General features: G+C 42.5%; 1 protein-coding gene across 1 annotated transcript in view; it reads right to left on the bottom strand.

Moving 5' to 3' along the window:
* Nucleotides 1–22,839, bottom strand: part of zanl (zonadhesin, like) — a 29,460-nt gene extending 6,621 nt beyond the window's left edge. The window contains exons 1-42 of the mRNA XM_056368533.1: nucleotides 22,695–22,839; nucleotides 22,289–22,554; nucleotides 19,788–19,872; nucleotides 19,552–19,704; nucleotides 19,047–19,214; nucleotides 18,849–18,946; nucleotides 18,677–18,755; nucleotides 17,196–17,888; nucleotides 16,902–17,095; nucleotides 16,632–16,773; nucleotides 16,171–16,415; nucleotides 15,815–15,963; nucleotides 15,440–15,568; nucleotides 14,982–15,120; nucleotides 14,530–14,671; nucleotides 13,870–14,066; nucleotides 13,617–13,755; nucleotides 13,374–13,490; nucleotides 12,909–13,033; nucleotides 12,308–12,453; nucleotides 10,676–10,819; nucleotides 10,169–10,276; nucleotides 8,478–8,647; nucleotides 8,115–8,317; nucleotides 7,878–8,022; nucleotides 6,929–7,176; nucleotides 6,559–6,736; nucleotides 6,276–6,384; nucleotides 5,995–6,089; nucleotides 5,568–5,744; nucleotides 4,923–5,131; nucleotides 4,677–4,821; nucleotides 4,383–4,480; nucleotides 4,124–4,270; nucleotides 3,864–4,028; nucleotides 3,577–3,704; nucleotides 2,574–2,845; nucleotides 2,284–2,492; nucleotides 1,411–1,555; nucleotides 1,029–1,276; nucleotides 815–944; nucleotides 516–708 (exon numbers count right to left, since the gene is read on the bottom strand). Of these exons, the coding sequence (XP_056224508.1) occupies nucleotides 516–708; nucleotides 815–944; nucleotides 1,029–1,276; nucleotides 1,411–1,555; nucleotides 2,284–2,492; nucleotides 2,574–2,845; nucleotides 3,577–3,704; nucleotides 3,864–4,028; nucleotides 4,124–4,270; nucleotides 4,383–4,480; nucleotides 4,677–4,821; nucleotides 4,923–5,131; nucleotides 5,568–5,744; nucleotides 5,995–6,089; nucleotides 6,276–6,384; nucleotides 6,559–6,736; nucleotides 6,929–7,176; nucleotides 7,878–8,022; nucleotides 8,115–8,317; nucleotides 8,478–8,647; nucleotides 10,169–10,276; nucleotides 10,676–10,819; nucleotides 12,308–12,453; nucleotides 12,909–13,033; nucleotides 13,374–13,490; nucleotides 13,617–13,755; nucleotides 13,870–14,066; nucleotides 14,530–14,671; nucleotides 14,982–15,120; nucleotides 15,440–15,568; nucleotides 15,815–15,963; nucleotides 16,171–16,415; nucleotides 16,632–16,773; nucleotides 16,902–17,095; nucleotides 17,196–17,888; nucleotides 18,677–18,755; nucleotides 18,849–18,946; nucleotides 19,047–19,214; nucleotides 19,552–19,704; nucleotides 19,788–19,872; nucleotides 22,289–22,554; nucleotides 22,695–22,839 (7,217 nt within the window). The remainder of the gene's footprint in view (nucleotides 1–515; nucleotides 709–814; nucleotides 945–1,028; nucleotides 1,277–1,410; nucleotides 1,556–2,283; nucleotides 2,493–2,573; nucleotides 2,846–3,576; nucleotides 3,705–3,863; nucleotides 4,029–4,123; nucleotides 4,271–4,382; nucleotides 4,481–4,676; nucleotides 4,822–4,922; nucleotides 5,132–5,567; nucleotides 5,745–5,994; nucleotides 6,090–6,275; nucleotides 6,385–6,558; nucleotides 6,737–6,928; nucleotides 7,177–7,877; nucleotides 8,023–8,114; nucleotides 8,318–8,477; nucleotides 8,648–10,168; nucleotides 10,277–10,675; nucleotides 10,820–12,307; nucleotides 12,454–12,908; nucleotides 13,034–13,373; nucleotides 13,491–13,616; nucleotides 13,756–13,869; nucleotides 14,067–14,529; nucleotides 14,672–14,981; nucleotides 15,121–15,439; nucleotides 15,569–15,814; nucleotides 15,964–16,170; nucleotides 16,416–16,631; nucleotides 16,774–16,901; nucleotides 17,096–17,195; nucleotides 17,889–18,676; nucleotides 18,756–18,848; nucleotides 18,947–19,046; nucleotides 19,215–19,551; nucleotides 19,705–19,787; nucleotides 19,873–22,288; nucleotides 22,555–22,694) is intronic.
* Between the last annotated feature and the right edge of the window lie 367 nt (nucleotides 22,840–23,206).

Here is a 23,206-nt window from a genome sequence, read left to right on the forward strand (position 1 = left end):
TGGTGTTGATCTCGTACAGCCACTCCCCCTCTGGTGGTTCATTCGCAGACGCGCTTCATCAACCAGTCATGTTCTAACCTCTGCTGTTTATATATATATATATATATACACATATTGTCTGATTTACCACTGTTTCATACGCTGATGATGTTTACAGCTGAAACCTCTTGGTTGTTTGCCCCATATTAAATATCAAGACTATTCAAGTGTGTGCCGGCATCTCCTTTACCTTAGTACTCATCAGTAGCATGTGTTGATAAAAAACTATTATATGTTATATAAGAGCTGGGAGCACTGGGAAAACCAAGGTCTCAAGCTGAAACAGTGATGATAACACAAATAGTTCTATTTCATAAAAACTGCTCTGGGTTTTTACAGGCCCAACATATAGATGCTGAAAAATTAAAGCGCACTTACAGTGGCAGAAAAGTCAGTGAACCCTTTTGAGTTATATAAAAGTGTATATACAGAGACTGTGTTTAGAGTTAAGGCGGTGACCCCGGTTGCGGTCCTACCTATGGACTGTGTGAGGGAGGTCGTAGCTCTTCAGTCCAGCCTGGCGATCAGTGACCCTCCAGCTCTCTCCGAACTCGTTCAGGTTCCTGACCACCCTCCCGTCAGGCTTCATGTACTCATTCCTGGTGATGCCGTCGTAATTTCCACACAAGCCTCTGACGGAGTTCTTGTAGGTGCTGGGCAGAATGATCTCTGATGCACACACAGAGAGACAGAGGAGGGGGGGGGGGGTCAGTGGATTTGACGGAAGAGCCAAAGAAGCCTCAGGTAGTGTAGCAGAGGTTTCTTCTTCTCTTACCTCCACGCATGTTGCCGTCGAAGCGAACAGTGAGTCCGAAGTCAGTGGTGAGCTGCACCTGCCTGGAGTTCATCGTGATGGTCAAACCATTAACTGGACTGAGAGGAGGCGCAACACGCTCCCCATTCACCTACAGGAGATACAGTATGATTATTATATGTATGATTATCTATACTCCACAAATCAATGGTGCTTCATGAGAGAAACTACCGACCAGGACGGTCTTCCTCGGCAGGAAGCGAACATTGACGCCGTAAACATCAATGTACATCTGATCCAGGAATGACACCCTCCTGTTCCCACCACGTCTGATGTTCTTCCCCCTAACCACCAGGGGCGCCAGGGAGCCCGGCAGGTTGTGGCCCTGAGTCAGGACGTAGGTGTAGGGGCCCTGGAAGTGATGGGTGAAGCCGTCGAACGTTCGGTGGTGAGGATCCCCGGAAATGCTGCACTTGTCAAACTCTGGAGGACGACAAGTTCATTCAATGATTAAAATGGGTTTCGGATTCAAACAACGCCAAGATGTACAACAGGACATTTATTCATCAACTCTTCATGTACATTTTAAAGTCTCTCGGCTGTGACATGTGACTCACTGGTGGGTTTGCAGTAGAGGTCTCCATCTTTGTCCAGAGCACACACTGAGTTTGAATTACAGCTGTGGTCCTTACATGTGATTTTACCACCAAGGTTACACACACAGGATTCAGCACACTTATCTGTCAGCCACGAGTCTCCCACCTACACACACACACACACAGGCACACACACACACACACACACACACACACACACACACACACACACACACACACACACACACACACACACACACACACACACACACACACACACACACATTGTCAGTGTATGATTTTGAATACAGTGATGTCATATTTGTTTTATACCTGCTTCAACTAAAAGAAGTGGTGACTGTCAATCAATAAAAGTGCAATATAATTCTTTAATTAACAGTTAATCAACAGTTAGGAATGATGATGTGAACAGTTTCATTCATTTGTTTATTTTATGTCTTTTTATGTGAAGCACTGGGTGCATGTCATTTCTTGTGCCAAAGCACATTGTGCTACATTTCTTGTATCAAAGATGTTATACAAACTGAGTTCATTCTTCTTCTTATTATTGTTATTATTATACTATTACACTAATATTTTCCTAGGAAGGTTTGTGGAAAGAACCGTGTAATTTGGTACCGAGCAAACAATAAATGAACGAGTTTAAAAGGAGCCAAGGAAATTGTTTAGAAAAAAAAACCTTTTATATTTTTTTCTTCTCTGTTCTTCTAATCATTTTGTGAACTCTCAGATCTATTTAGTGAACTCTTCAGTGGGTTCTGACTGCAGACTGCCTGGTTCTCTGCTAAAATCAGTCCCGGTTAGATTTTAATGGCTGCATGTGTTTTCAGGATGTTTCTGCTCAGACCCATCATCAGTGTGGACATCACTCACATCATGGTATTCTCCATCTGAGTCCACACAGCCACACTCGTGCAGGGCAACGCACTTGTTGTCACTCAGCACATGACCGGCGTCACACTGGCAGCCCTCCACACAGGTGGTCGGGGGGAGGTGGCAGACCGTGGGGAAGAGGTCGGAGCAGGTTGGGGGGCAGGGGGCGGTACAGTCTGAGAAGTGGCTGTTAGGAGGGCAGGGCAGCGCTGCGGGGAGGGCAGAGGATGACGTTTGAAAAAAGAGTAAAACTACAAGGTTTTAGTTGAACTGTGATGGTTGTAACTTACGACAGAAGGTGTTGTTCCTCCAGCTGATGGTGACGCCCGCGCTCTGACAGGCCTGAGCGTACGCCTCCGTGTTGTCGCACAGCGTGGCCTGCATGCCGTCATACTCGCACATGTCGTAGACGCAGTTACCCAGGAAAGCTTCCGGGGGCACCAGAGAGTGGCAGGGCTTGAAGCGGTCGGAGAGGATGACCTCGGCGCACTGAGCCTCAAACAGCTTCTCTTCTTCTGCTGTGCAGTTGGGGTGGATGTCTGGACGAGTGTCCGGCTGACAGCTGCGGAGGAGGATGTTTGGATGAGTGGTGTAGGAACTTGTGTTATTCTAAATGACGATGTTTTTAAATCTGTCTGTGTCACATACGATAAGATCACTGAGTTCACCCTGTTAATCGTCAGTATGTTGTTATTGATCGATTACTGAATGGACCTACCGCTGTATGAAGAGACCGGGAGTGTTTATATTTCATAAAGCTCAGATTATCATATCGGTAAAGAAGAAAGTACGACGGAGTATTAGGGGCCAAACAGAGGAAAAAAAATCATACATTATTGTAATCGTCGTATTCGTCATCGCTGCTTCTGTTATTTTTATTTCAGATTATGTTCCTCAAATACCTCATTTTTTACACACGTCTTCTTTAACCCACAAAATCTTTTTTTTATTTTTTTTTATTATTATGAGCAGAACTGGCTTTCCTCATGGGTTACTTTAATATTTGTGTGGTGATGTATCATAGTATTTAGTAGTAGTATTTAGTACTTAGTAGTAAGTTCTATCTGCATTTGAACTGTTCTAAATAAAAAAACATTTACATATTTGAAATGATTTTGATATTGTAAATGTAGAATACATTTAGGGTTTAGGGTCAATCGACACAAAGATCAATAGAACATAAACATCTTTCATAGCATCTATAATAAACTGATTAGAAGATGTAATCTGATCGATGTCAGGAACTCAACACAGAGATGAGATGAGACTTTGATATGGTTGTAATCCACTGACCCAGGGTCACTGTCTCCTTCTGATTTCCAGCTGTTGCCCAGTTGAATCACGTCCTTGGCGGGTTTCTTGTTGGGCATCAGGTTGTCATCAGACGAGTTGTGGTTGTAGTTCCCACACATGCCGCACAGCTGGAGAGGAGGGAGGTGGAATTACAGTTAGACCAGCATGTATCTTGTACCACTTACAATCCATTAAAAACACCAAGCAACTAGAATTAGAGTGATACATGTGGTGAAACCTTTTGTGTCGGACTGTCTGTCATTAAGGCTGATGTGACGTCTTCATACCTTGTTGAAGTATTCTCCAGGAACAGTTATCTCCAGGTGATGGACTCCGTCAAACTTCACCTGCAGACCAAAGTTTGTGTCCAGCAGACTGTAGGATCCACTGGTTATCACCTTGGCTCCGGCCAAGTCGACGGAAACTGGTGTACGCACCCGTCGTCCATTCAGCTAACAACACAGAGAGAACACTGACATCGGTCGTCTGTTTGATGCGGTTATGAACACATATCCATTAAGGCCTGTAAAAAAAAAAACTTCCTTACCAGGACTCTGCGGCTCTTCTGCAGCTCCACCACATTATCATGAGGCAGGTAGACTTTGACAGAGCGAACGTAGGAGGCCTCTGGCTGACCACGCTCCTCGTTTTTAGCCACTATCTTAAAGGGAGTGACTCTGGTGGTGTTACACACCTAGAGTATTAAAAAGAAAAAAGGATTTGAAACAACGTGGATTTATTTTTTTTGTGTGTGTCTCATTAAAAATGATGAAATGGTGAAAATATAGGTCAAATTCATCCTGTACCTCCACCAGAGTGTACGTGCAGGTGCCCATGAATGTGTGCATCACACCGTCAAAGGTGTAGTAGTGAGGATCTCCAGCCACATGACACACTCCTTTACCTGAGGAGGAAATGAATGTATCTGGTGATCAGTGATTGGCTCAAGTAGAAATACTACTACTACTACTACTACTACTACTACTACTACTAATAATAATAATAATAATAATATAATGTATAAGGACATGATGAAGAAAACTACAACAATAAGACTGAAGGTCACACTGACACAGCTTCAGGTGTGGTGATGAGTTTACCTGTTGAATGGCAGTCCAGTACTCCTTCCACCACTTTACACTCCTGAGCGGGGCTGCACTGCCAGGGCTCGCAGGTGATGTTGCGGTTGCCGTTACACTTGCAGCGCTCTGAGCAGTCCGTCTCTGTGAACCAGCTGTCTCCCACCTGCACTCAGCCACGCATCAACAGTGCAGATAAATAAGTTCAACTCATATGTTCAAACTGCAACAACGTGAAAATCATTCCCGCTGAGTGTCAGCACCTACCGGCCTGTACTTTCCATCTTCATCAGTGCACCCACACTCACTGAGTGGGACACATTTGTCTCCGCTGAGGACCAGACCGGGGTTACAGATGCACCCCTCCACACACGGCTGGTTGCAAGAGCCACCGGGGCCCGCAGGATCCTGACAGCTGGGCTGGGGACAGGCGGGGCCACATGGGGTGTACTCACTTCCTGGGGGGCACTTCAGAGCTGGAGGGAGGAAGACAGCATTATTTTTAACTATATACAATTTATAGTTTTTTAATGAGTCCCTTTTGAACCAGTGTGAACTCAGAATTTAACATGACACTGGGTCTAAAAGGAAAACAGACTGGAGACCACTAATGTTTTCTTTTACTGAAGACTTCAGTGACAACAGAATAATAAAGGTGAGGTATTCACATTGAAGTCAAGGCAAAACTATACTCTATATGTTTTTTATTAATTCAGCTTTTCATTAGTAAAAGGAACATTTTCTTACAATGAAAAATTCTGTCTTTAAAATGTAAAACTAACACTCTCTAAAGTGAATGATCAACACAGACCTAACATGCCATTCCTTCCTGATAAACCTGATAGTGATGACATGACACACTGTTAAAGGTCTTTGTTTCTCACACACACACGCACACACACACACACTTACGACAGAAGGTGTTGTTTCTCCATGCGATGGAGACTCCTGCAGCAGCACACATGTCAGCGTAGCTCTCGATGGCCTGGCACAGAGCCACGGTCTGACCTCCAGTAGCACACATGTCGTACACACAGTTTCCAAAGTACTGCTCAGGGGGCACCACCGAGTGGCAGGGCTTAAAGATACCTGAGGTTCACAACACATGTGGAGGTGAATGCCAGGAACACTCACTTCACTCAGTGATCACTTTCAGCAGTATCAGGCTACTCTACTGGTAGTATCAGTTCTAGTATCAAGGGCCAAGTTCAGCATTTCTGGGCTCCTAAACAATATTTTTTTCAGAGATTGTGATGCCAGTGGTGATGATGAGTGGATGTGGTCTACAAAGCGTTGTCAACATGATGTGTTGTGTGTTGTATGTGTGTGTGTGTAATACCATTGGGATCAGTGATCATGCCGCAGTTGGTGGGCTTCTGGGCCTCCTCCTCCACGTCGTCATCACAGTCTTCCTGTTCTCCGCCATTGGTGCAGCTAGAGAAAAGGTGGAGGATTAATTAGAACAGAATAAAGTGATTGTGGTGGGTTTGACTGAAATCTATATGAATAAATCTATATTTTCCTATTTATCTATATCCATATAATTCTATATAATATCTATATGAATAATAGCTAAATCACTGTTTGATAGGTTTGTATTCATACAGTGATGTCACTCACTCAGGCCGTGGGTCAGGAACCTGCCAGCTGTCTCCCAGTTCATTGGTGTTAGCAGCTGGTGTATTGTCTGGTTTCAAGTTGTCATCTTTTGAGTTTCCATTGAAATTACCTGCAACAAATACAGAGACTCACTACAGAGTGATCGGTCAACATGGCTGCCTCTGGGACATGCTTCTGGTTGGACCTGGTAGTTCTGGGCTGCAGAGCTACACTGAGGCAGTGGAGGGTGAAAATGTCTGGATGCTGAAATGGGACACGACTCATTACTTATACTGGTTCTTACCACACAAGCCACAGAGCAGGCCATTGTAGGAGGTCGGCACGGTGACGTCGGCGTGGTGGTTACCATCGAAACGCACCCTCAGGCCGAAGGAGGTCTCGAGTAGAACAAACTTTCCGCTCAGGTAGATCTTGACTCCACTGATGGAGGTGACAGGTGGGACAACCACCGTCCCATTGACCTGAAGAACAGAGACACATTTACTCTGATGACGGACAGAGGTCAAAGAAGAGAGGACGGACAGTGTGGAGGCGCCATGTTTATCTATTTTGACTTGTCGCAGCAGGAAACTAATAAAATGAAAGTTAAACTCTAGATCTGACATGGCACACACACACAGCAGAATGTTAACCATCCTGTCAAGGTGACCTACCTGGACTCTACGGCCCTTGCCGAGGATGACAGTCACACCGTTCACATTGATCACCACAGCTCTGACGTAGGAAACCTTCTTATTACTTCCTCTGTGCTCGTTCTGGGTGTCCACAGTGAAGTACGGCAAGTCGGAGGAGACGTTGCAGGGCTTGGTCAGGGTGTAGGAGCAGGCTCCCATGTAATTGTGTGTGCGTTTGTCAAACGTGTTGTAGTGAGGATCACCAGATACTGAGCAGATACCGGTTCCTGAACAAGAGAGGTGAGAGTTTAGACTTCACGCTGATGGGCTCTTTCCTCACTTCTGTCCACAGTGATGTTAACCTGTGCAAATTAAACCTGAGACTTGTTCCTTATTTACACTTATTTTATTTCAGCCTGGAGCTTGAAGAACAAAAATGCATCTGGACTGAAAGCACAATATCAGCTGATATAATGAAGACCTTGACTTCGACACAAGATCCCCTCAACTCAGGACCACAGCAGGTCTACATTCTTGATGTTGTGCTTCAGTAGAGAATTTACAAAGAACCAGACCAGACCTCAATATTATTTCTCAGTGTGATGATACGGTAACACATTACACTGAAGTCGGCTGGTTTTAAATAAACATTTACTTAAAGAAAAACTTTCCTGTAGCAGGTTTTTCCACTGAACACAATCTGCCTCTGATACTTCCTGAACAGTTTAAAAGCTCATAATAAACAATAATACATCATAACGAGTTCAGCAGTCCAAACACAGTCTAATTCATGCCTGACGAAAAATGAAGCTACACATAATTCTAATTTATATTTTCCTCATACATTACATATTATCTCACCCACCCACAGTCCATCAGCTGTTAAATAGAATCTATAATCAGAGAATCGCTAATGCAGTTTAAGTCTATGTGTGTGTGTGTGTGTGTGTGTGTGCGCGTTTGTGTTGTGTATGTCTATGTAACATACCCAGAGGGCGGCATTCATATTCTCCATCTTGTAGCTGGCAGCTCTCAGTGCTTGGTTTACAGCTGCTGTTGCGACACTGGATGAGACCTCCACTGTGACACACACACTCCTGCTCGCAACCCTCCAAGTACCATTCATCATCCACCTGACAAACACACGGTGAAGATTACACACCAATCAACAAAAAATGTAATTGTTGTAGTTGTAGATAAATGGATGTGGTTTGTTCCCACTTACAGGGTGATAGGCTCCGCTGGTGTCCACACAGCCACAGTCTTTCAGTGGCACGCACTTGTCGTCGCTGAGGATGAAGCCTGGGTTACACTCGCAACCCTCCAGGCACACGTCCTCACAGCCGGGGGCTCCGACCACACCCAGACACGTCTCCGGACACGAACTCACACACAGAGAGTAGGAGCTGTTGGGAGGACAGGCCAGGGCTGGAGGGAGGGAGGGAGGGAGGGAGGGAGGGAGGGGCAGATGATGGAGAAAGTTATAGGATGAATTCAAAGTAGGATGCTTGATGCTGCCTTGACTCAGGATGTCCTGCGCCTCGACCAGAAAAAAGAAAAGTTAATCATTGAGCTGCTGAAGACTTACGACAGAAGTCTGGAGTCCTCCACTGGTGGACTTTGGCTCCGTGGGTCTGGCAGGCATCAGTGTAGGCCTGGAGCTGGTCACACAGTACTTTCTGCTGGCCATTGAACTGACACATGTCGTACACGCAGCTCCTGAAGAATGGAGTGGGATCCACCACACTGATACATTCCCTGCAACACAGAACAACACTCGCTCAGTTTGGGGAGGAGAAGGGAAAGGAAGACGCCAAATATCTGCCGTTTGACAGAAATCTCTTATTGGTCCCCATCTCGGTCCTAGAAAAGATTTTTTTACATTTAAATATGAAAGACATGAAAGCATATCCTAAATAACCCAACCAGCGAGAGGGAAGTCTGCTCCTTCCACCACACGAACACACACTGTAGTTTATTTTGACACAATTACTACACTCACTAAAGCACCATTTGAATTACTCTGCTACTGATAATAGTCACAATATTTTCATAAGACTATAATGTTTATATATCTGTTATCTATCATCTATTTAAATTATTTTATTGTTGATTCTGACTGTAGAGAGACGAAAGGAAAAGAGGGATGATAGAAGAGGAATCACATGCAACAGCACTGAGGTATGGGTGTGTATGTGTGTGTGTGTGTGTGGGTGTGTGATTCAGAGTCCACTGCTGTTCCTATGATATTCCATGAACAAGCTATAACTGTAATCTGAACCCAGATAGTGAGTCAGATAATCTGTGTAACACAAAGTTTATAGACACTTGTTTATGGTTTCTGTGCAGTCATTGTCACCTCTTTCAAAATAAAACGCCTGTTTTCTGTACAGTTGTAAAACAGGTACAAAACTGAAGCGATAAAAAATCAGATAAAAGTATTCAGACTGATGTAAGTACCACACCCTGGAACTCCCCCTGCACACAGTATTTAATCTGATAAACATGTGCTCGTGTCCTTTTTCTGATATTGTTTAAAGGTAAAACATTAACATAGTCAAATATACACACTTAATTATGGGTTTACTGAACGATATATATCAACTGGACAAGAATAATTATCTTATATCAACTTGACAAGAATAATTAACTTAAAAATGAATGAGTAATTTTCAAGTTAAGAAAATTCAATGCCTTCAAATTTGAACAATGTTCAGTAAATGAAGGACTTAAACTAACACTGAGGTGTCACTGCAGAAAAAAAGAAAATCAACATGAACATCTCTAAAACAACTTCAGTTCACAAATTCTGAAAAAATATTCAGTTAATTAAGTGTTAAGTGTTAATAACTTTAACACTGTTAAAGGGACATTCTACCATTTTTTAGCGACTATCCCTGATGATGTCACAGTGATGTCACTGAGCGTCTGGACTTCGGCTTGGAGACGACAGATTCATAACAAAAAGCATTTATCAGGAAAGTCTAACATGAGACACTATCATGGGAAACGTTGGATCAAAGCTTTCGGGGATTTGGACGGTTTAATTTAAGAAGACAAACTGAATAATATTGACTATTAAAGTTCAAGATATAAAAATGGATCGAACAAACAAATGACAACACAGAGGACATCAGGACATGTTCACTGTGGGCAACGGCCACGTTCAGTCGTATTTCAGCCATCTGTACAATTGTTCAGATACTGAATGAGTATTTCAGCAGGGAGGTGGTTTCAGTGGTTTCCAACAGGTTCACAGCAGTTCAATATCTTTCTCACCTGAAAGGTCCAGCAGGGTCTTTAATTTTGCCACATTTGTCTGGTTTCACCACCTCAGCTTCAAGTTTGGGGTCACAGTCTGGGTCGGGCTTGGTGCCGGGGGTACACCTGATCAATACAGACACAGCGGGGTCACATTCCATTTTTTTCATCAACAGCAGTTAGTGTCAAGATAATTATATTTGTGTCTGTATTCTGATTGCACTAATCATTTTTCAAATTTGTTTTCTCAAAATAATTTTTTCATTCAAAAACAATTTCTCTAGAAAATGCAATTCATTAAATATATTTAAATTAAGCAATTATATAATCATAAATATCCATATTATATATTTTAGATATAGTTCTGTATTTTTTCACCCCCAAACTAACATTAACTGACTGCATGAGTCAATTCATGGCTTGGCTTGGTGTGGCTTAGTCACATGCCTGAGTATCCAAAGAAGTTTTAAAAAAAATTCATATATTCTCAGATTACAGCAGAATGATGGATGTGTGTAAACTCACGAATCATCCTCATCCTCTTCTGTTTGCCAGCTGTTCGCAAAGTCGTTGACATTTCCTACCAGGGTGCCATCTGGTTTGGTGTAGTCATTGTTTGGGTTCCCATCGTAGTCACCGCAGAGACCACACATCTGGTCATAGTAGGAGCTGAATAGACCAAGACACCGAGAATAAGGGATTAAGAGATGAAGTGGAAGGTCTTAAGAAGATTAACAAAGGACAAATAACGTTTGGCCCTTTAATGGAATTCAACAAAGACACAAGATGTAGAAATGTCTTCATTACTATAAGTCACGGTATCATCAATACAGTATATAACCGAAGCATTAGAGATGCTGGGAGGATTTATTGAAAATCTGTATGAGCTTTAAACTGCAGCTTGCACAGATGCTCAGCTGATTTCTTAAGCAATGCTCATGAAATATACCTCTTCAGTTGTGTCGACCTTAACTGAGATTAAACTATGATGTTTTCTCTAGACCATTATATCTATATATCATTTGAGGAAATTCATACAGTTAAAGATATTTGTTGAGAAAGCACTCGATATAATTTGTGTTTGAAGTTGTGTTTGTCAATTCAAAGGACGGATGTGTATTCTGTGGCATGAACTGAGGCGCATGTTTCACTCTGACGTGACTCCATCAGGCCAAGGTTGTATGACTTAAAAAGGCACCTGTATGGAGATTAGAAACATGGGCTCCAGAGATGCCATTGACAATGTCCAGTCTAAATAGACTTAGTGTTCATCATTTCAGTAAAAACCATGGATTGAAAACCTGTGACTATATCTCATAAGAATCACAATACTCGTTGTTGTGTGAGGTTGTTCTGAGTGTGTTTTAGAAGCTTATTTTCTCAGGCCCGACACTGTGAACGCAGCTGGGAAGCACAGATTGATTTTGTGACTCAATGTTAGAGATTCAGTTAACTACATGAGAGACATTTATTCTGCTTGGCTCTCATTGCTGTTGTTTGTGTCGTGCTTCATACTTTTTTACCTGCTTTACTTTACATACATACAGTGGCCCTGAGAGCTCACTGCACTGCAACTTAAGAAAATACATGCAAATAGACAAAACATTGACAACACACAAGCTGCAAATACTCACAGCGGAAGTGTTTCCAGGGAAAAGAGATGAACCGGGCTGGATGCACTTGTTACTTTTCAAGTTAAAAGCATTGAACAACAACTGTGTCCCAGCCGGGTTCATCACTTTTTTCTTTTTAAGTTTTTTTTTTTTGCCTTTAATCCGATAGCAACAGTGGAAGAGAGAGAGAGAGAGAGAGAGAGAGAGAGAGAATGATATGCAGCACTAAAACCCCGGCCGCCACAGTTAGGTCATGTGTTGTCAAATTGATGAAGAGGTTTTTTGAGGCTGTTTGTGATTTGTCTGTTTTCTTAAGTTGCAGTGCTTTGAGCTCTCAGGGCCACTGCACATACAATCTGTGTGCAACTATTTTCCAGACAAAAAAGAGAAAAGTGCACTGTCATGTTTCAACAAGGAGACCCTAAAACACCAGAATAATTCAGTTCATATTATTAAGACAGCAGCCATATTTAGTAAACATCATCATCATCAAAATCAACCTCTGACATGGTGTGACCACCTCTAAACAAACCTTTATACCAACCTGGGAACTGTGATTTGGGCGTGGTGGTTTCCATCCCAACGCACCCGGAGGCCAAACGGTGTCTGCAGGGTGATGTACTGACCGGCAAGACTGAGAGTCATGAGAGGAGAGGGGGAGTGAGGGAGGGCCACTCGCACTCCGTTCACCTGCCAGAGGGAAAGACGGTGTCAAACAGAAGCTACAGGTACAGTTCATACACATTTACAGTTTCCTGTCAGCTTTACAAACTGTGACGCATCACAGATCATAAGACACATGGATAAAAACCCAGCACACAGGATTTAGATCTCCTGCTCTCTGGGATAAGATGACAAAGCACTGACGCTGAGAAAACCTCTTTGATCCTTTTGACATATCAAACAGAGAAGGATAGGGCGGAAGAGCGTGGGCGGATATCTGGGATTATGGAATAAAGAGAATAAAGAGATGAAAGTCAAAGAATGAGGATAAGATCAAATAAAAAGGTGAAGAGAACCAGGGGCAGGCTTTAAGTTGTAATTCCACTAAACCAGAGGATTAGGACTGATATAGGGAGAGTGCTGTAGCTGGTGTGCACGTGTGTGTGCGCATGTGTGCGTGTGTGTGTGTGTTTCATACTGACCAGAGTCCTTCTGGCCTTCATCATGGTCACAGTGATTCCATTCACAGTGACATAGAGTTTTCTCAGGTAGGACACACCTGGCACTCCTCTCTCCTCATTCTTCCCCTCCACTGAGAACCAAGGACCTGCGCAGGCAGCACAACACCAAACCTTTTGTCACTCAAGTGAGTAAATTCATATCAGCCTCTTCCACAGTTGAGGGAAAACATCAGAGAACTAGTTCTCTTGTGTTGCAAAGGTCAGATTAATTATCTCACTTTTACAAGCAGTTGTCATTGATCAGATTTCTCTCCATTCACATAAAACAAAGTTCAGTGTTTCCTAAACATCATTTCAGTGAAAATCAGATGTGACTTTATGCTTCTTTGTCAAATGTTGAGAAAAACAAACATGATAAAACTGTGTTCCTCATGGAAGAGATATATATTAAGTTAATATATAAATACATAAATGTCCTGTTCCTACCTGTGTTGTTCTTGCAGGTTCTGGCCAGCGTGTAGGTACATGTTCCCATGAAGCTGTAGAACTTCTTGTCAAAGGTGTTGTAATGTGGATCTCCAGAGACCACACAGTCTTGAGAGCCTGAGAGAGAGGGACCAACAGAACTGAACAACCGCAGGACATCAGAATACAACACAGCTGAGCCAACAAACTCAGCTTTTAGTTGATATCCACTTCAGTTCCCACTGAGCCAAGAGTAAGGCTTACCAGTGGGATAGCAGCCCAGCTCTCCATCCTGGAGTTTACACTCATGCATCGGGGGACAGTCAGAGGCCACACAGGTAACGAAGGGGGCGTCACACCTACACTTCAGCTTACAGCCCTCCACGTAAAACTCCTCTCCAGGCTGAGACACACACACATTTCAGCTGTCTTAGCAGGTAGAAGCTTAAACTAATAACATTGTGGGCACAGCTGGCCTGGACATCATGTGAACACACACACACACATCCCTGTGTACCTCATAATATTGGCCGTTGCTGTGTTTGCAGCCACATGAACTCTTCTTCACACACTTGCCGGCGCTCAGGACGTAGCCAGGATCACACACACAGGCTTCAGAGCAGGGCCCACCACAGGAGGGAGGTTTCCCAGAGCATGACGGCTGACAGGGGTCTGCACAGGGCTCATAGTGGCTGTTGGGGGGACAGCTCAGGGCTGGAGGGAGGATGGGAGGCTGAAGTTAGTGATAGGGCAAAGAGGCTTAGACTGGACTGAATGGTGTTAAAATCTAATCTAACTTCATTGTCGGTTTGTTGATTCGCTCTCTTTCTTTCTCTCTCTCTCTCTCTCTCTCTCTCACACACACACACACACACACACACAAACACACAGACACAGTGTTTGTGTGTGTGTGTGTGTGTGTGTGTGTGTGTGTGTCTGTGTGTGTGTGTGTGTGTGTGTGTGTCTATCATAGTCGGACTGGCCATCAGGAGCACTGGGTGAAATCTGGCTGCATCTTTGACTGTGAAAACATCCATAAAGTCAGTCTCTTTACCGGCCCTCTCTAGGTGCCTGTCATTCAGGGTGCGCAGAGCTGCTGTGTATCTGTATGCCCCCTCTCCCAGCTATCACTTATCCTCCTGTCATTTCTTCATCCATTCATTCACCCAACACTTACGGCAGAAAGTTTCATTCCTCCAAGGTCCGATGTTGACCCCACGGTCCTGGCATTCATTGACGTAGGCTTCAATGGCTTCACATAGAATGGGCTTGGCTCCATCCAGCTCACACAGGTCAAAGATACAGTCCCTGAAGTAATTCTGAAGACACACACAGGGTGTGTTGAGTTACACAACAATTAATTCTGTCTTTTTATCTTATGATTCACAACAAGGGTCGAATAAAATGAATATGAATAAATGAAATTAACAGAATTGTCGCTTCCTTTAGTTCACAGAGGGCACCAGAAAATGGCACAGCTATTTTAATGACATTATATTGCTCGTTTTTTTAAATTACGAGTGAACTTAAATTCTCAAAGTATTAAAAAAGAGAACTGCTTCATATGCATGTGCACTGCACTGCATATATCTGTATGTGTGTGTGTGGTGTGAATGTGTGTGTAGTTACATTGGGGTTGACTTTGGGATGGCACACGGCGAAAGGACCCTTTTTGTCCAGCAGGATGCCACAGTATCCAGAGCTCTCATACAGTTCCTGCTCTCCTGCTTCACACCCAGGGATGGTGGTGTTGGGTTTCTTATTACACCTGTTAATACAGACAGTCAGTCAGTTAGAAGCTCTGTGTGAACCACTGCACAGTGGATCAACAAAAGGCAATTCATTGAGTACAGTTATGGTGTTAAGACCAAGCGGCAACCTCCGAAGCTAAAAAATGAAGCCAACACTGAAGAACCAGTTCCTCTAATGGCCACTTGAGGCCGGCTCTAAAAGTGAGTCAATGCCCATAGACTCCCATGTTAAAATGCCCAACTTAATAGCAGAAATAAACATGTTTACAGCCTGGTACAAAAACAGTTTTGGTCTTTGTAGCTAATTTCCTCCTTCATGACAACTGCACTACTCACTCTGGATCAGTGTTCCAGCTGTGTCCAAAGGCATTGGCACTGTTGGTCAGCGATCCATCTGGCTTACGGAAGTCATCTTTGGCATCTCCATCATAATCTCCACACAGTCCACACAGCTTTTTCTGATAGCTGCAGAATACAAGAAAACCAGCAAGTTAGTGATGTGTGGAAGTGAGAGCAACAATTCAGTCAGAGCTACACTTTTGCTACCTGATCACCATGTCATACAATCTCCAAACGTTTGTGCCTTGATTATTAATTTATATTCAGCTTCTTTCCAAAACTTCCATTGAAAATAGACTTGTGTGTGGGGTTGGGGAAGAATGCACGTAAATATCAGTCTCCAGTGACAGCATCAGTTCAGTTTTCACTTACTCCTTGATCACTTTGATGTCCATGAAGTGGTTTCCATCATAGCGAACAGTCACACCAAAGTTCATGGAAACAGTGTAGTGTTTTCCTGACTTGAATACGGAAACACCAGGGACCGGAGACACTGGCAGGTTTACATTGGTGCCATTCACCTGTATGGGGAAAGCAGGTGTGAATAGCATAATGATTAATTACAGAGTTACCGGCCATTTAAAAAAAAAAATCCAGTTACTAATTCCACTGTAATTGTGTTAGTAACTGTAAAAAAGCATTTTCAACAGTATGCTTCCAGATATGACAATAGTGTGATTGTTTTCCCTACCACCCTGTTTAACTGTGTCCCTCCTCTCATTTCTTACCTGCACAGTGCCACCTTTGAGAATGGAGATTTTCACGTTGTGTACATATACATGTACGGCCTTCAAATAGGAGATAGTGGGCCTGTTATAGCGATTTTCATTGTCGGCATGGACCTCAAAGTACGGCAGAGCTGTCTCATTGCAGGGTGCAGACATCAGATAGCTGCAGTTGCCCATGAAGTTGTACTTGCGTTTGTCAAAGGTGGTGTAGTGGGGATCACCAGATGCTATGCATGTGGATGTACCTGAAGGAGTGACAAATGAGAAGCTGTATGTTAGCAGTTATGTCGTTAAAATATGTATATCAGGGTTAATTTGAAGCAGGATGTATTCCACTTTGGTTAGAATTGATAGTTAAAGGACAATGGGTTAACTGTACAGCACAAACAGAGAAGTATAACAAAGTCAAAGTGTTGCGATTATTGTATCACACCACTGGACAAGCTATGAGGCATTATTACCTTTAGGATAGCAGCCTGCAACACCATTAACATCGCGACACTCTTCAGTGGGGTCACAGGAGTTATCAACACATTCCAAAGTGTAGTTCCCTGCACAGCGACACAGCTTTGAGCAGCCGTCTCCAAAAATGATCTCGCCAGGCTGAAACAAAATTGAACAAAGGATCAATATTGGCAGTGTACAACCTTCTCGTCATTTACTGCTTTGCCATTACATTTTTTTTTTCACCAAACAATTATGTACATGGTAACTTAACTAGGAAATCTAACCTCATAATAGTTATTCTTGTCATCCAGACAGCCACATTTCTCCAGTGGCACACAGCGCCGTCCCTTAAAGACAAAGCCTGGTTTGCAGAAGCAGCCACTGATACACGAGCCAGAACAGTTGGTGGAGGGTTCCATACAGGTGGGGATACAAGCTGGACCACATTCTATATACTCTGCATCAGGAGGGCATGGGTCTGTACAGAGAAAATGAATGGGTTGATGAAAAATGAGGGAAAATAAATACATGAAGGAAAGAAATAAAGAATAGCATTATTGGAAACCTTTAATAAGGACATGTCATACTTGGTGGCTTTGTAGTTGGTTTGGGAGTTGTTGGTTTTGGTGTAGTTGGACGAGCAGTTGTTGGTTTTGGTGTAGTTGGTCCAGCAGTTGTTGGTTTTGCTGTTGTGGGTTTTGGTGTAGTTGGTCCAGCAGTTGTTGGTTTTGCCGTTGTGGGTTTTGGTGTAGTTGGTCCAGCAGTTGTTGGTTTTGCTGTTGTGGGTTTTGGTGTAGTTGGTCCAGCAGTTGTTGGTTTTGCAGTTGTGGGTTTTGGTGTAGTTGGTCCAGCAGTTGTTGGTCCAGCAGTTGTTGGTTTTGCCGTTGTGGGTTTTGGTGTAGTTGGTACAGCAGTTGTTGGTTTTGCAGTTGTGGGTTTTGGTGTAGTTGGTCCAGCAGTTGTTGGTTTTGCCGTTGTGGGTTTTGGTGTAGTTGGTCCAGCAGTTGTTGGTTTTGCCGTAGTGGGTTTTGGTGTAGTTGGTCCAGCTGTTGTTGGTTTTGCTGTTGTTGGTTTTGGTGTAGTCGGTCCAGCAGTTGTTGGTTTTGCCGTTGTTTGTACAGGGGTTGTTGGTTTTGCTGTTGTTGGTTTTGGTGTAGTCGGTCCAGCTGTTGTTGGTTTTGCCGTAGTTGGTCCAGCTGTTGTTGGTTTTGCTGTTGTTGGTTTTGGTGTAGTTGGTCCAGCAGTTGTTGGTTTTGCCGTTGTTGGTTTTGCTGTAGTTGGTCCAGCAGTTGTTGGTTTTGGTGTAGTTGGTCCAGCAGTTGTTGGTTTTGGTGTAGTTGGTCTAGCAGTTGTTGGTTTTGCTGTAGTCGGTACAGCAGTTGTTGGTTTTGCCGTTGTTGGTTTTGCTGTAGTTGGTCCAGCAGTTGTTGGTTTTGCTGTAGTCTGCACAGCAGTTGTTGGTTTTGCCGTTGTTGGTTTTGCTGTAGTTGGTCCAGCAGTTGTTGGTTTTGGTGTAGTTGGTCCAGCAGTTGTTGGTTTTGCCGTTGTTGGTTTTGGTGTAGTTGGTCCAGCAGTTGTTGGTTTTGCCGTTGTTGGTTTTGCTGTAGTTGGTCCAGCAGTTGTTGGTTTTGGTGTAGTTGGTCCAGCAGTTGTTGGTTTTGGTGTAGTTGGTCCAGCAGTTGTTGGTTTTGCCGTTGTTGGTTTTGGTGTAGTTGGTCCAGCAGTTGTTGGTTTTGCCGTTGTTGGTTTTGCTGTAGTTGGTCCAGCAGTTGTTGGTTTTGGTGTAGTTGGTCCAGCAGTTGTTGGTTTTGGTGTAGTTGGTCCAGCAGTTGTTGGTTTTGCCGTTGTGGGTTTTGGTGTAGTTGGTCCAGCAGTTGTTGGTTTTGCCGTTGTTGGTTTTGCTGTAGTTGGTCCAGCAGTTGTTACTGGTGGTACAGGAGTTGTTGGCTGAGCTGTAAATGAAAGACAAATAATTTGAAAACATCTGTCATTGTAAGAGCACTTGTGTATTTGAGATGGTGACGATAGTAACTTGAATTCCCTCTGTTCAGTTTCTCACCTTTGCAGGCCATGATACACACAGCATCAACAGCGATATCTGTCTGAGGAGTTTCTCCAAAGGTACCCACAATCACAAACTGAAATACATGTAAGTTAGTAAATAAGTTACTGTAAGGCTGTACGAACAAAACATAAATATACACAGAGACACACCAAGTTCTAGTATTTACCTGAGTAGCAGCAGTTCCAAGGTAGCGGACCTCTGCAGGCTTCCAGCCTTGACCCTGGTTCCCCTTGACAGTGAAGAGAGCAGGTCCAAGGCTTCCGCCTGGTCAATACAGAAACAAATTCATGCAAAAACAGATATTTTTTCAGGCTGGCTTTGTTTCTGTCTGTCTATGCACATTACAATAAATGTAGAATTTTACCTGCGGTGATGGTGTGGACTCTGAGCTCCATTGTGGTGCTGGTGCCATACAGGTAGTAGTGGAAGGTGAGGTCCAAACATCCAGACGAGGGGGTTATTACTGGGCTTCTGATCTCAGAACTGACTCCAGGGACAGCTTCGTAAGAATCCAACAACATGTAGGCACCAACTACATGGTCAAAATAAGAAAATTTGTTATTTAGTAAAATAGAATAAACACTTGCTTGCTTGCTGATTTATTCTCTACACCAAAACTGTTTCATTTTCTCAATACCTATTACTTTATTTTGTTTTAGTTTTAGTATTCACTTGTTGGGTTATTGTTTCCATCTTTCCTTGACTGGCACAAGTGTTTCATAGAGGTCATCAAGCAATTAAAATAGGAATTAAATATAGCGTCCCACTTAGTTTAAACAATTTAATTTCTTAGATGTAGATGTAGTAGAATATTGCAAATTCAAGCAGTTATCTCTATACAGGCTTTTTGAAAAAGAAGAACCACTTACATCCAGGTTTGGAGAAGTCGTCATCAGGTCCAGTCCCTTCAGTGTCTGTTGGTCCAATCCACTGATCAAAGCCGAACACATCAGGGTTCTCAGTTTGAGTCGTCCACCCGCACAGGTCGCCAAGAGTGTCAAAATCACAGCCAGAGACACAAGCTGTGGACAAAACCTTCAGTCAGTCATACAGCAATATTTATTTGTTTGTGTGTGTGCGTGCGCGTGTGTGTATGTAAACTCACAGGGACATGCGCCTTCAGTGATGACAATGTTGTCCAGAGCTGAGTCACAGGAAGAACTGAAGCCTCTCTGTGCCTCGAACACGATCTATAGACACAGAGAAAAAACATCAACACCCTGAAGCTGCTGTTCAGCTTTGCAGATGAATTTTCATGGAAAATTATCTCAGGTTACAGTGAGTTGTAGCTGATTTTACCTCAACTTTGGAGTTTTTATTTAGAAGACAATAAGCGGATTCCCAGCCTTCTTTTATCAGCAAATTAGCATTAACAAAAAAAAAAAAAAGCTTTTGTTATATTATATAATATTGCTATTTTTTTACGCTCGGCTGTGATGGAAAAGACGGTGTATCAACAAAACAATGAGAAAATACAACAGAGACTTAGGGGAATAAACCATGAAATATATGAAGCATGTGACTTCACTGGAGAGAAGTGGAGTGTAGAGTGATGAGGAGACTGTAACCCTCCTCACATTAACACATGAAACCAACATACATGTAAATATCTACCATGTTTTCCTCATTGTTTTCATTTGTTTGAGCTTTGACTGGAGCTCTTTTAATTATGTCATCTTGTTAGGACTAACGAATTAACACCACCAACTGTTGTGCCCAAATCCTAATATCCATAAAACTGTAGTGGATGGGAATGTGTTTATTTACATTGTCTTTTGCTAGTTTTCTAGAAATTTGTTTAAAATTTTCACAAAAACTTGGATTTGACTATTATAGTCAAGAGTCCATCCTAACCCACTGAACCCTAACCATCCATAGGTGATAGTCCTGATGGCGTGCAATGTTGTTTGTGCCTGTGCTATGAAGACTTTAGACAATATACTGTAAGTCTGACTACTGAAGCCTCATATTAGATGGAGGAATATATTCTAGATAAATAAGGACTTTTTTAAGCCAGTTTAGCAGCCAGTTGTGTATATAGAAGTTACTTGTCTTATTTTTCCTAATACGCTAGGTGTAGGTTTAGCTGTAGTTATATTAATACTGCCATGATTATTGATAATGTATAATATTATTATCATGTTTTTTGGAAAATGTTAACCTTTTGTAATGTGTTTATCTTTTGAAAAAAATGTTAAAATACTGAAAAATAAATAAAGGATGATGGTGATTGGTCATGTGACCTATGTGTGTGTATTTATCACACCTGTGTACACTCTTGTAATTTTACTGAGTGAACCTGACGAAGCCACAGGTGAAACACGTTGCTCGCGCTCAATGAGAGTCACAGTGAAATGATCTCAGTGTGTGGTGGTTAAGTTTGATTTTGACTTCAGTTGTTCCTGCGACCAACCAGGACCTGACCACTAATATTGGCTGTGCATGGGGAGTTTTGTTCTGTAAGGAATTTTTTTTTAATTGGGTGAAAGGACACTTTAACGCATACTGAACCGATTCAAATATGCACTGTTTGAAGTGTCCTAACATGTGACATGTGCGATTGTGACAAAGTGTCAGTGCCATCAAAATCCAAACTGATGAGCAGAAACATCATGTAAATATAACAGCCCAGGTTTATTGCTCAGGGTGTGACTGTGTGTTTTGGACTGTGTGATGAAGTAACAGTGGTATAATTGATCTGTCCTCAGGTTCATCTCCAACACCCTCTTGAAGCTTAGATTGTTTTACAGCTGCTATAAAAACAATATAAACTGTAAACTGTGAGGGTAAAAGGAGATAAGAGTAACTAAATAATCTGTGCAAGTTTGTGTGCACTGATTAGAAACTGATGAATATGTCTGTTTTGTAGCAACACGTTCAGTGTCTTTCTCATGTCTCCATTGAGATCAGAGAGTTTAGAGCTCTCAACACTTAAAACAAAAAATGTAATTTATATAGTGTACAGATTTTTAAAAGATCAATTTTCAGATTATTGTTATCATCAATGTTGAAAAATTGTTGGTACAATTAGTATTGTTGTGGGTTTCAGTTGAAATTTTTAATGACACATAGTCTGAATTCTTCAAAAATTTGAATAATAAATACATTAACTTAACTAGCTACTAGCTATGTCTAATACAAAATGCCTACCTTTTTTATATATTAATTGTGTAATGTAAAGTGAATTGTGTATTAGTTTGGCATGACAGAGGATTTTTTTACATTTCATAAGTTATGTCAATATTTTGTGTCTGAATGAAACAAATATTTCTACCTTGTTTCTCCAATTCAGACAAAAAAAAAAGGTTAACTTTTCCAATGCAGTCACTGTCAAAGCAATGCAGACTTGGGAAAATATTCCTCATGTCAGCACAACAGCAAACAGGTGAATAGGACAAGTAATGTTTTAGTTTCAAGTGGCTGTCAGTGTGCAGGACTCTCAAGTTCATTTAGACTTGGTAAGTCTAAGAAGTTTGTCAAGATTTAACAGTGAATTCTGAATAAACACTTAAAATTTTTAATCAGTCAATCATCCAGGTGCTGCTCTCAGCTTTAAGTCCCTGTTTTTGATTGTTAACGCAGCTACAATGACCTGCTAACACTCACTGTGACGCTCTGACTGCTGGGTTTGGACACGGTGACGGAGCCCTTCAGCCAGGAGGGACTCTGGATTCCGGTCCTCTTCCAGACCTCTTCGTCTCCACTGGGCCTCTTAGCCAGAACCCTCAACACATTCTGACTATCTGAGCCGTACATGTAGTATCGAAACTGGACACAGATCTGAGAGGCCGACGATGAGAGGGCAGGGCTCAGCAGCCGAGCTTTCTGACCGTTAGCCACGTTATCACATTCATGGTAGATGTAGTATCCCTCTGCAGAGAGAATCAGAAAGACAGAGGATGTGTCTTTATCTTATCATACTAAATCTCTAAATTAACCTTAAATAACCTTGCCAATTAGGTAATTTTACAGAAATGAAATATTTAAAATAAACCATGCACTCAGGACTGACTTCCATCAGGGTAGTCTCCACTAGGGCCAGAGCCAGGTGTTGGGGTTGGACCTCTATGTCGGGTCCAATCACTGTTGTCTGTGCTGTCCTGGCTGAACCTGCAGAATGGTTCACTGTTCTGGTTAAAGTCACAGGAGGTTAGCATTTCTGTTGGAGAAACAGAAACACAACACAGTTAACTCAGTTCAGAGCAGCAATGTAATGTCAACTAGAAAATTCCAGGGAAATTCTGAGTGCCACGGGGGCTACTGCCGGGATGAGTACATGATTTATTTCCAGTGTTCAAAAGTCACCCTGATCATATTCTGGTTTTGAGAAATGTCTTGATATAAAAGACTCTGGTATAAAACAATGTCACATCCCTCCATCATGTATTATGTGGGAAATATCTCATATTCTGTCTTGTTTTTTTTAATAAAACAAGAGCCAACATGTCTTCAAACTGGCATTTAAAGGGTTAAAATCCTGAAAACTAACAATCATTTGGTAGGTTTGAGCAGAACTGAAGTGGT

This window comes from Seriola aureovittata, chromosome 23, assembly GCF_021018895.1.
Source record: "Seriola aureovittata isolate HTS-2021-v1 ecotype China chromosome 23, ASM2101889v1, whole genome shotgun sequence".
NCBI lineage: Eukaryota > Metazoa > Chordata > Actinopteri > Carangiformes > Carangidae > Seriola > Seriola aureovittata.